We start from the raw sequence: 12516 nt of genomic DNA, 5'->3' as shown, positions 1-12516 counted from the left end.
CCGCCTGCTAGCATATTGGTAACCGCACCATCTTCACGGGGAAGTTACTCGACAACAAGCGTTGCATGTAACCAAACACCGTGTCTTGTGTTTTCGCGTAAACAAGCCAGCAACCAACTTTCGTTTCACCCCAAGATAGTGGATATGCATACAACCAAACAAAGTGCAGATATTGATTTTTAACCTGTTTTTTCTGAACCAAGCCTAACCGAGACACACATGCAATGCAGACAAAAATCGAAGTAACCAAACACGTCCAAAGATGCAACCAAACACCGTGCTTGCATTTCTGATGAGACAACGAAACACCATGCTTGCATTTCTGGTGAGAAACAACACGATGCAAGAAAGTATACCAGCAAAAAACACGAAAGCTCGCCGCGTGTCCGGAATGGCAGTTTCACCGCCCCGCTGCCAAGCGAGTACGGCGGGCCCTCCCTGTTTGTGTGAATAAAGCGGGACTCGCGCGTGACACCCGGCAACGGCTGCCAGCCAACCTCCGCTTTACAGCTTTTCCTTCCAGCGGAAGCAAATCGCGTCCGTCCGTTCCGCGCCCCACCACTCCATGTGATGTGCTGCCGCCGCTCTTTCCCTCGCTTTCCCCTCCCTCTCCTGCTCCACTCCCCCTCCTCCACCGTCGCCCGCCGCCGCCCATGACGCCGCCGCCCTCCCCCTCGCCCCCGCCGCCGGCCGCCGCGGACGCGCTCGCCCAGATCCTGCACGCGCTGCTCCCGCCGCTCCTCCTGGCCGCGGCGTCCGCCAACGCGCTCCACTCCCGCTGGCGCGCGCTGCACGCCACGCTGCTCGCGCTCCAGTCCTCGCTCGTCTCCGCGCCCGCTCCGGCCGCCGGCCACCCGCTCTTCGCCGATCTGGTGGCCTCGCTGCTCCCGCCCCTCCGCTCCCTCCACGCATTGTCCGCGCGCTGCCAGGACCCGGCCCTCCCCGGCGGGCGCCTGCGCCTCCAGAGCGACCTCGACATCGCCGCTTCCTCGCTCACGCTTCTCCTGCACGACCTCTCGCTGCTCCTTCGCTCGGGGCTCCTCTCCGTCGATTCGTCGGCGTCCTCCCCCAACGCCATTGTGCTGCAGGTGCCCGCGGCGGCCGCATCCCGCTCCGACAAGTCGCTCTTCATCAGGGACGCCTTTGCGCGGCTCCAGATCGGGGGCCTCGACCTCAAGCTCAAGGCCCTCGCCTCGCTGCTGGAGTTGCTGGGGAATGACCCAGCTGCTGAGGCCGCAAACATCGTAGCCGCCGATGGCGATGTGGCTGCGCTGCTCCGCATGCTCGACGCATCGGCCCACTCGGCGCTGAGGGACCGCGCAGCAGCGGTCGTGGCCCTCCTTGCCACTGCCTGCAGTGCATCCCGGAAAGCGGTGTTCGACGAGGGCGGCCTTGGCCCGCTGTTGCGCGTGCTTGACTCCGCCTCGGCACCGGCCACAAGGGAGCGTGCCGTTGTGGCCATTGAGGCCATGACCGCCGATGCCGGCAGCGCGTGGGCTGTATCAGCATATGGAGGGGTTTCCATCTTGATTAATGCGTGCCGTCCTGGCTCTGGTTCATTGGCTGTGCAGGCGCTCGCTGTAGCAGCTATCAAGAATGTGGTCTCCATCGACGATGTGCGCTCAGCGTTGGTTGAGGAGGGTGGGTTGCCAGTTCTGGTTGATTTACTTGCATGTGGCACCACTGACACACAGAAGAATGCTGTTATCTGCCTGTGGTCGATCGCGTCCATGGGAGACCTTGAGACACAGCAACAGATTGTACAAGATGGTGCATTACCGCCACTATTGCAGGCTCTGCACATCACCACCGATCTCGATCTTCAGAATTCTGTCCTACGAGCTATCCACGTGCTCGCAGTAGTCCCTTCGGCCGCCAGGATCCTATGTTCATCCCCGCTGTTCTTTGCACAACTAACAGACCTTATGCGCCGTGGTGGTAGCATCCTGTTGCAGCAGATGGCTGCAGATATGATTGCCGACCTTGCACCTGGCGTGAGTGATGACACCAAGCGGTGCATGGCACCATGTGTTGGCACGCTGGTTAAGATGATGGAGGTAGCCAAGCCTGCATCCGTACAGGAGTCAGCTGGCCGTGCACTACTTGCTTTGATGACCTTGAAATCCAATCGAAAGGAGTTGGTCAGGGATGAGAAGAATCTGACAAGGTTGGTGCAGATGCTTAACCCCCGGAATGAGGAGATTGACAAAAAGCACCCAGTCTCAGTACTGCTAGCACTTGCTATGGGTGGTGGGAATGGAACACGACGGCGTCTTGCAGATGCTGGTGCTTGTCAGCATCTACAGAAGCTGGCTGATGCTGAGGTGCCTTGTGCAAAGAAGGCTTTGCAAAGGATATCCAGCAGCCGATTCAAAAGCTTACTTTCCAGAGGGTGGAACAACTAGTCCATCTGCTGCATTGGGGTAAGGTTGATATTTACCTTCATCTCCCTTCTTCGTGATGCTTCTAATTTGTTTTCTTTGTCTATCACTGAGCAAATATCAGTTAAAATGAACATTAGATCAATAGTTTTAGCTAAGCTGTTCACTGACTACATGCTGCAAACGTGAGTCGAAGCTTCAGGAAAGTTCCCTGTTTTATAGTCTGGTACGTGGAGCCAATACCCTGGGATTCTCAGAGGTTGGTGGGATGGTCTAGTTGTGCACAGGAGCATTGGGCTACAATGCTCATACTGTGTAGGCTAACAACTGTTTGGTGATATTATAATTGCTTAGGTTTGGAAACTAAATGCTCACATGGTTTGTACTGCTGTTGCCCTGTCATTGCTGGATGTGGGCGGTGAGCCGGTGACATGGCCATTCCATGAGGGAGGAGTTTGGCCAGAGTGTTGGTTCATACTCATTGTAGGACAGGGCACATTCACTGATTCACTGTAGCTGATAAGCAGCATCTCAGGTAGAGATAGTGGAAATTAACAAGGATGCATATACTCTATGTGCCTTTGGACAGTGGAAACATCAAATAGGTAAAGAGAAGTGCATTGAGGGAGGGAAGGAGATTAGTGAGACGGAAGAGGAAAGTAAAAAAAAAATGCAAAATAGGTCAAAGTATAGGGCAGTCGTTTTAACTGAAATTTTAATATGTGCACCCATGATAGTTATAGATGCGGAAAAGTTTTGTGTTGCAATGTCAACTTCTAGCTTAAGTCAAAATTGAACTAAAAGCATGTCGATTGTGGAGCCTCAGAAATTGCAGTCATGCATCTAGGTGGGCCTTTCACAGCCTTCACAAACTAACATCATGATTACTCTAGTCTAACATATTGTGAACTGTAGTTTTTCTTGAAATAATTGTCAAAGATAAATTTTCACTGAGGACTAGATGTTCTGAAGCATGGATAGTTGAGGCATGCCCTTCATTGGGAAGAGAATACAGCCAATATCATGAAAAATACTCCTTTTCCCCTTGTATCTCGCTCTTTCCCAGTCTATCAACTGAAAGCATGATGGACTGAATGTTAGTTATGCTTACATGTTTTCTCTCCGGGTCTTCTTGACCACCACCCAATAATAACTTATCAACTTACCCACTAAAGCCTTTTTCCAATACAGTATGCAACTTAATATACTGTGATGTGCATATTTTTGTTGTCGACAATTTTCAGGTCGTTTTGACTGCTGTCTTACTCCATTTGATTCTCATATACTAAAAAGGCTCATCAATAGTGTAATCATCTGCATGTTATGTGAGGTGAAACATACATTTGAGCATGCAAAACATTGGCTTAAATATAAGGGGCCATAAGGCACATAAAGCCTTAACAGTAACAGTTTGTTAAATGTTAATGCAGACTGTAACTTGGAACTCCGTTGGCAAATCACAATGTTTTGTAGTACGACTGTTCTGTCAATCTGTTTCCAGTTGGATGCATCTGTTCAGTTACTCCTGTACTGAACTGAGAGTTTGCGTCTTTGTTAGTAACTTTACAGCCTATAATTTTGTCAGAAGTAATTGAATTATTAGCTCAGTTCATCCAGGCAATTATTATATTCCTGCATTTTATATGCTGTGACACTTTATTACCTGTAGTGTATCACATTTCAGCTTGAATGTTGTGGCTAGCATACAATGAAAATGCCTTCGTTTTATATCTTATGCTTTCCTTTAATTTAGTTCTATGAACCAGTACTTACGACTCATTTTATGCTTCCGAACTTGTAGTTGAAGAGAACCCAAATGTGGAGAGCTTCGAATTATAGAAGAAAGCTTAAGTATTTAATTAGGAGGCATCGTACAAGAACACCGAGCAAGAAAGGGACCAGAGGAGTTCTCAGTTTCTTTGAAGCCAAAAGGTGCACGGTAGCTGCTATTTATTTATCTAGTATATTGACAAGATAGAAGCATGGATGCGGCATTTTAGGATGTATCCTTCAGCTTTTATGTTTGCCCCTTTTTTGTCTGTTCCTATTTTAACCTCTCTCTCTCTCTCTCTCTCTCTCTCTCTCTCTCTCTCGCCTGATTTGTGAAGTAACTGTATGTGTGTTGATTTGGAATGAAGCAAGTGTTTTTATCTGCCCCAAGACACATCTGCCAGATATTACCTTGCCCAGTGTCTCACTGAATAACTAAGCTGCTGTTTCTGTGGGGTTTTGGTGCTGTTGGGGAGTATATTCTTGGTACTGATGTTGATTTTTGTTTTTGTTTTGATTGCCTGATGTTGCTTGTGATGTTAGTATTGAGTGTTGTCTGGTGTCTGTTACTTGCCTGATTTCTGTGAGAGTCTCGTGATCAATTACCAGCCTCTCTCATGACTGCATTTTGCTCTCAAATCTCGATGCCCTCTCCATTGAGTGGGCAAATCTCACTTACCACCTTTTGGATGTGTTGATTAAAGAAATATGTTTGGATGCTTCACATCATCACATGGATCTCCACTCTTAAGACTTGAAGGAAACTTTGCATGATGCCGTTTTCACAGGAATCACGTGAGCTCGTCCCTTAGTTTCATTGCTAGGAATTGGATTCATCAAAAGCTCTTCATTTTTAAAACAAGGAGCATACCCTTTAGTCTCGCATTGCTATCTCTATGTAAGCAGGAGCTATCCCAGCCTACATGATTTGGACATGCATTTTCGCAAGAAGTTGCTGGCATCAGTTGCATCTTTTGAGCAGTATTATCTACAAAAGCTTTGCCACAACAGCAGAAGTGCCAAAAACTGGACAGATCCAATTGACAATACCAAATATAACACAAGGTTTGCTTGCCAGACTGAGTTTTATTTAGTATACAACATAACAATAATTACAGACTATTATTACATGCTTACATAATGCCAGCAAACATATGATAAATGCAGCAACGGTGAGAATATAACTCATGCGGCCTATCTAATATCTACCCTAGCTTCAAAAATGATTTACAATGTTTAACTTGTCAGGGTCAACTTCATGATTTGTGAGCCAAAAACAGAATCAAAAGTAGTATTAACAGTTATTTCTTATCGGCCATGTTACTAGATACGCGAAAGAAATGCCAATCTGGGCCCCCAGAGGCTGCCATGTACTGTATGCTTCTTGCTCAACATGAGAAAGACGCAGGTAAATGCTTTAAGCTTGAGACGTCGAATAGCTCAATAAACCTTAGATCAGAAACTCTTGCTTTCGCAGCAGCAAAACGCTGGTATTCGTCGAATACTGATGTTAGACACCAGCGCTACAGTTTCCTCAAGCATCCAACAACGCAGCCAGTTCGATGCTGCACATATTTTATGTTTGCAATACAAAATTCAGATGCTATAGAAATTTCGACAGGCCAAACAAACAGCAATGCTATTTTTACCTTTCCACGCTTGCAGTGAATAAGCACCGGGTGGTTTCTTGTGTCTACAAATGAGAATTTGATATGCAGTCAGAGGAAGAAATGACTCATAAAAAAGGATTCTGTAGAACATTCCAGTACCTAGAATAACTTTCAGAGCCTCGCGGATTCTGTCTTCGGGAATGCTCACAAAGGGTTCCTGAAAGCAACATCCATTTTCAGTAAGCTTCTGAAAATGAAAAATGCCACTTTGTGCCAAATCTTTGGTAACAAGAGAAAAAATGAAGATAAATGATAGAACTACGACAAAAGGAAGAAAATGACCAACTTCAAGCTGCTTTCTTATACAGTACATGCCATCTAGCAAGTTACTCCCTCCGTAAAGAAATATAAGAGCATTTAGATCACTACTTTAGTGATCTAAACACTCTCATATTTCTTTACAAGGGAGTACCTTTTAGAAGCTAGATTCTGGTTCTCTTCTCTGGTCTAAGTTATCAGTTAGTAAAGAGTGTGTATGCCATTTCATTCTTATAAGGTGAATTGTTAAATACCAGTCTGATCTGAACTTTCTCTAGTGATCAATCGCGCAATATTTTCAAGGTGCATCGCCAAAGTGCAAAATAAACAACCCAATCCAGATAAAAGAATCCGATTCCGTTTTTCTGTGCCACATGTTCACCTTTCATGTGCCTTAACCCACTTCATGGGATTGCAACGCTAATACTTCTAACTGATAAAGAGTGTGGCCTCGTTGGCTCGATAAAAAGACACACCTCAAGTTATTCCCTTAAATTTGAAAGCTCCACTGAATAAAGGAAGAAAAAAAAGCTCCACTGAATAAAAAGACACTCATATACAAGCATATGGTTCATATCTCATATTTATAGTTTCTCGATATGAACCATATGCTTGTATACAAGTGTTTATTGATTTTCTACTGGTGGTGACAAAATAAAATCATTAAACATATCGAGAAACTATAAATGACAATAATATTTCTGCTCCGGTGGAAAGGAAGGTCTTTTACCAGTTTACTCATTCAGTTGGAGCAAAAACCTACCTTGCTGTACCTTCAAGATGTTTTGACGACATACACAAGTCGTTTGGTTAATTAGGAAAATAAAAATACTCCATGCAAAAAGACAAGGAAGATAAAAATACTTGCCTTTTGAGAAGTACCATGCCTGAATTCTAAGCATAAATTGTGTATCATTACAAAAAATGCAACCCAAAGAAGTATAACACAAAATGCCTAAGGACTACAACAACTGAGTAACATAACAGCGAAGGTTTCAGATGGTTGTCATCAGCTCGTAATAAAAGAGCAATATCTAGTTAGAAACAAGATCATAGCATTTTAGGGTCATAGACTCTCTTTTTTTTTTTGCCGTTCAAACGATCATCTGTGTGTTAGGGTCCAACACCATGAGGTGGATTTCAAGTGTTATTTGTGTGTCCTCTTGCCGAATTAACCACTCAAATCTGAATTCCAACAAGTTTCTCAAATTCAACACTTCTATATTCTTCTAGCATTTGTAGTGTTTTATACATGGCCAACTAATAATGTTATTGCTCCAAGGTCCTGTTCAAGAATTTACCTATTAACCAGTTAAATGGCCGATTAATCCCTACTTGTAAGGTCACCGTGTAGTCGATAAACTGATAAATCAGCCGATTAATAGACCGATTAACTTGCCGATTAGCCTATTAATCCCCTGCTCGCCAGCCTATCAAGCAACTACCGGTTAACGATTTCCTCAACAGTGCTCCAAGGTATTCAATTTTTTTTATATCAGCTAAAATTTAGGAATATACAATAGAGGGGTAAAAAGAACAGTACTTGGCACATAGTGTGCTACTACAATAACATATCATATAAATTTAGCCCCCTAAATCCGACCTTCGTTAAGCCAACAAGTACTCGACAGTGGACATTTAAACCAGATATCCAGCTATTCCATCAGGTCAGAAATACAAGTCATCTGTCTAATTACAAAAAATATTGAAGCTTCATCCGATATATAATTTGGTAGAGAGGCGCTTTCAGCTAAAGCATCTATGGAGAAGCTCAACTTGGACAAGGCAACTCCACTTCACAATCCCACGGAAGGCATATGATGTGCCGGCAGGCACACAAGTACTATGGAGAAGATTCGAGAAGATAGAACCATTGCAACCATCACTACCGTGTGGACAAATATTAACGAAGAATCTATGACTAATCACAAAATCATAATAACTACTCCCTCTGTTCCATAATTCCCGCCGTGGTTTTAGTTTAAAACCATGACAAGAATTATGAAACGGAGTCAATAGACATGTTTGATCCCATCTTTCCTTACTCACTTACCGTTTTGATTTTATTTCTTGGGACAAGCAAGAAGGCATATGCAAGTGAGAAAAAGAGAAGACCAAGGGGCAAAGCTTGGATGAAGTTTAGCTAGTCAGAGTTGATAGCCCATGTTATCCCCCCTCTTTTCTTACTTGCCTACCATTTCACTTTTATTTCTTCGGATCAAGAATAAGCATGATATAGCAATTCTCAAAGGGCAAACCTTCGAGGAGGTTTAGCCAAGGATGCCCATGCCCATAAGGAGAAGGGATTTGCATTAACCTTGGAGCCGTCGATTCCGAGTTGGAACAGCCTGATCCCGTGGGCACGGAGGAACTCCTGGTTGGCCTCCGGGTACGGCTCCGGGCAGAGGCACCTGGAGAAATCAAAACGAATCAGAACCACGTCACCACCACCTCGAAGAAGAACGTAGGTGTGCACGTGGCCGTGTACTACTACTACTAACAGGACGGAGCGGAGGCGAAGGTTCTCGAGGAACGGCAGGTTGGAGGCGTCCGGGAACCCGGAGCGGTACACGCCGTGGTCCACCATGGCGAAGTTGAGCGGCGGGACCAGCTGCAGCGGCTCCTCGCCTTCCCCCGCCTCGGCCTCGCCGCCCTCCCGCCGCAGCAGGATCGCCGCGCAGGACGGCGGGGCCACGGCGCCCGTGTCCTCCTCCTCCTCCTCCTCCTCCTCGGGAGGCGGCGGGCGGTTGTGGTGGCGCGGCTGGTGTTCGTCGCGGGTGACCACCAGGCTGGCGGCCTCCTGTCTCATACCTCGACGGACGGGGGGATCGACGGTCGTGGCGCGATCGCCTGCCTTGCTCTCCGTGGATGGAGTGGAGGTGGATGGAGAAGAGGATCTCGTCGGGTTTTGGCCTTGGGTGTCGGTTGTGGGCTGGCGATCGAGAAGAAGAGACTTCGGGAAGAAAGGAAAGGAGCGACAGGTTTTGCGTCCGTGTTTTTTTTTTTTTGAGGGAAATACTCGTGATTATATTATGTTAAGGAAAACATTACAAGGAGACATACAGTAGATACGAGTACATCCACGCAGGATACGGAAGAACACCAAATCCAACTCAACCACACAGCCGCTGCTACCCCCATCTCGCCGTCGTCGCCGCCGGAGAGAGAAGAAAAGCGACCAACCCCTTTAGATCCGGAGAAGCACCATCGCTTGTAAGCTTTGTGAGCCGCACAATCGTAGCCCGCCGCGAGAGGCGAGATCTTGAGCAGAGCTGAAAAGCCCAGGCGGCCGGAGCAACGCCCCATGCCGCACCAGATCCGCATCGGCCAGCTTCGCTGAAGCAGGTTCAAAGACCAATCGCCGATGAACAACCTCCAGTCCTTCATCCCTGTCGTAGCCACCTCCCGCATCCACAACAAAAGAAGCGCCAGAAGCATCTTCCCATGGAGCCGAAGAAGCGGACAAGCCCCAACCACCGCTCCACAGGGCCAAAGCCGCGAACGCCATGGGTCAGAATCCTCGACCCCCCTCGCCGTCTCGCCACACCAAAGAGCCCAGCGGTGACCGACGACGACGACGACCAACTCGCAGGATCGTAAACACTCAGATCCGCGAGACCAAAAGGACCCCAGCTCCTCGCCAGTGCCAAGAACGACGCCGGGCGAGCGAAGAAGGAGACATGGCCACTTTATTCCGCACACCGACGCCTCCTCCGCCATGACGCCGGTGCAAAGGACACCAAACCTAGAAAATCTAGGACTATATACACCGCCAGGCATCAGATCCGGGATCTCCCACCCCTCCGGCAGCCATAATGGCCACCGGAGGTGAAGGAGACCACCGGTCTTGCCGACGGGGACAGAGGAACTCCTGGATCTCGCCCTGCCCTCTTCTGTAGGCAGTTTCGAGAGAGGACGGGAAGAGAGAGCCTTGTAACGTTCGTGTGCTGTGTGTGTTCTAGGGTTTAGGATTCGGGGGCGATGGTTTTGCGTCCGTGTTGGTTATGCATATTCGGTACATATTCCCTCTTCCGGCGGTTGTAAACGATTTGTACGCGGGACCGGGCCCCGCCGGCTGGCCACCTGTTTGCGTGCACTCGTCCCTCGTCGTCGTATCGGAAGTGGTTGGGCAAAAACAAAAATGGTTATGTTATTGAGCGAACGTTCACTCGGGTGCATGGCAAAACGAATGTTTCTCGCGGCAATTTATGTGTTGCGAGTATGGCAATTCCTTCAAGCGAACACGACAATTTTTTAGAAAATTCTTCGTTTTGCCAGAATTTGCCACGTGTTTTTGAATTTTTTTGATACTCCCTCTATTTACTTATACAAGGCCACTATGAAATATACATTTTACATCTATATAAGGTCATCAACAACAATCGAGGTAAAATTAATGATATTTTCTCATGTTAACAATCTATTTAAGCAATAAAATGATAGTTAGCTACTTCCTCCACTCAGACTACCCACAGTGGGAGTGACATAGGTGGTCACATCACATATATCTAGACAAAATAGATGATGTTGCAAGTAATTAATGAAGAAATAGAGTTATACATAGCTAGTAACATCACACATATCAAGACAAGATGAGTCTATAACTTAATAAATCAAGTGTTGCATGACACTGCACATATATTACTCTCCACTGTAGAGGTAGTAACATGGACTAGTAACATATGCATGTCTAAGTTACTCCTCATTGTGCACAGTCTCAGTTTCTTTGCATGCATGGGGCGTATTAATGATCTCAAATAAACAAAAAGAAAAGCTGACTTGCAAAACATACATTAAATTTTACATTGATACCTGTAATTTGAGTTTGTGGCCTTGTATATAAAAATTAAGGGAGTACGTGTTTTCGAATAATTTGCCATAAAAAGCGTTCGCAATTGTGATGCATCCCAACAAACATTCTCTGTCTATTGGGGTCTTCACAAGTCTCCTCGGTCATGAATGAAATTACCTTTAGATACCCATGAAAGCCCCCGAGAGCCCCCCACGACTTACCACCGAGAAATGGACGGTGCGGAGGGCACTCTCACCCGCGAAGCCCCCTAGGAGGCAGGTACTCCAACATCCTTTATAGGAGTAACTATTCAATTTCTATTAAGTAATGAATACATTTGCCCTCTTGCAGCCGCCGGCGCCCAACTCAACTCACTGAAGGCCACCGTGTCGTCCCACGAGCGACTAAGGAGGCAAAACCACCGTCGTCGTTCTAGCCTTCCTCCGCCTCCTCTCCCCCTCACCGCCATTGACCGGGGCCACCAGGGCAAAGCCCCTCGCAGTGGCCGGGGACGGCAGGAGCTCTCAAGCACACATCTCTATTCCTCCACGGTCCTCTCTCGATTTGATCTCACCGCTCATGTGCGCCTCGTGCCGCCTCCGCTTGGCTAGGCCTCCTTCCCATGGCTTGTCCCTGGGTTAGGCGGAGTCTGACATTCTGGCCTCAACGTCTAGTCGCGTGGACATGGTCCTTGCCGCCAGCGTGGTTTAGATCTGGACCAGCACGACGGTGGTGGTTGGGTGCTTTGGTTCCACCGACGTACAACGATGCGGTGGAGCTCAAAGGCTCCATGGTTGTGTTGGGGTAGCCACATCGTCGCAGATGTCGGTTAGGACCGGGTTTTTTTTAGATTCAGCTTCCCCATCTCGACGTCTATGACAACAATGGATGACCACTCTGATCTGCAGTGGCGACTGATACGTTGCCAGCATATCTATAATCCATGAAGTATTCATGGTATATTTACATCAATTGTATATGTTTTCGGTGCACTTCTATATTATTTTTATGGACGAACTTATTAATTCAGTGCCAAGTGACAGTTTTTGTTTTTTTGCATGTTTTTTGTTTTACATAAAATCAATATCTAGGAAGGTCAAAATACTCCCATGATTTAATATGATTTTTTATGGAATATATGTGATTTTTGGGCGAAGGAATCAACACAAAACAATGCTCGAGGGGCCCACAAGGGCAAGTGGCGCGACCACCCCCTGGCCGAGCCATGGTGGAAAGTCTGAAGGTTGTTCGGAGTCCCAGATGGGATCCGGGACATCACGAGGAGCTCCGGAATAGTCCGGAGGTAAAGATTCATATATGAAAAGTTGTTCTCGGGTTCCGGAAAAAGTTTGAGTTTTTTCTATATTATACTGGGAAGGTTCTAGAAGGTTCCAGAGTGGGGCCAACTGCATGGGGGGCCCACATGAATGTGAGTAGTGGGGAAGGTCCCTACAAACCTGGTCTAGGCGCACCAAGATCCTCCCTTAAAAGGAATAGTATCATATCCCAAGGGGATAAGATCAGGATCCCTAAAAAGAGGGCTAGCGATCGATGGGGAAGGAACGGCGGGGTCCTTCCTCCCCCTTTGGCCAACGACCCTAGGGCCTTGGAGGGCAAGCCACCAGCCCCCTCCATGCCTATGTAA

The 12516-nt window shown here is 47.0% G+C and overlaps 2 protein-coding genes across 4 annotated transcripts; one reads left to right on the top strand and one right to left on the bottom strand.

The window, feature by feature from the left end:
* The first annotated feature begins 471 nt into the window (after positions 1–471).
* LOC123103330 (vacuolar protein 8) lies at positions 472–4541 on the top strand. 2 transcript variants are annotated; one of them, XM_044524875.1, is made up of 2 exons: positions 472–2428; positions 4183–4541. In XM_044524875.1, exon 1 carries the CDS (start codon positions 654–656, stop codon positions 2403–2405), a length of 1752 nt encoding a protein of 583 aa, XP_044380810.1. In that variant the 5' UTR covers positions 472–653; the 3' UTR covers positions 2406–2428; positions 4183–4541. The 2 variants fall into 2 exon arrangements, with proteins under 2 accessions (XP_044380810.1, XP_044380809.1); XM_044524874.1 differs by having other exon boundaries at positions 483–2423.
* A 627-nt stretch (positions 4542–5168) lies between these two features.
* On the bottom strand, positions 5169–10082 carry LOC123103331 (tyrosine-protein phosphatase DSP1). Of its 2 annotated transcripts, none has more exons than XR_006449749.1 (5): positions 8581–10082; positions 8338–8490; positions 5921–5978; positions 5801–5844; positions 5169–5716 (listed from the first exon to the last, which is right to left on the bottom strand). XR_006449749.1 is itself a non-coding variant. In XM_044524876.1 (5 exons), exons 1-5 carry the CDS (start codon positions 8886–8888, stop codon positions 5675–5677), a joined length of 546 nt encoding a protein of 181 aa, XP_044380811.1. In that variant the 5' UTR covers positions 8889–10082; the 3' UTR covers positions 5169–5674. The 2 variants fall into 2 exon arrangements, 1 of the variants encoding a protein (XP_044380811.1); XM_044524876.1 differs by having other exon boundaries at positions 8397–8490.
* Between the last annotated feature and the right edge of the window lie 2434 nt (positions 10083–12516).

This window comes from Triticum aestivum, chromosome 5A, assembly GCF_018294505.1.
Source record: "Triticum aestivum cultivar Chinese Spring chromosome 5A, IWGSC CS RefSeq v2.1, whole genome shotgun sequence".
NCBI lineage: Eukaryota > Viridiplantae > Streptophyta > Magnoliopsida > Poales > Poaceae > Triticum > Triticum aestivum.
The sequence above is the reverse complement of the archived record's forward strand: the minus strand, read 5'-3'. Positions and strand labels throughout refer to the sequence as shown.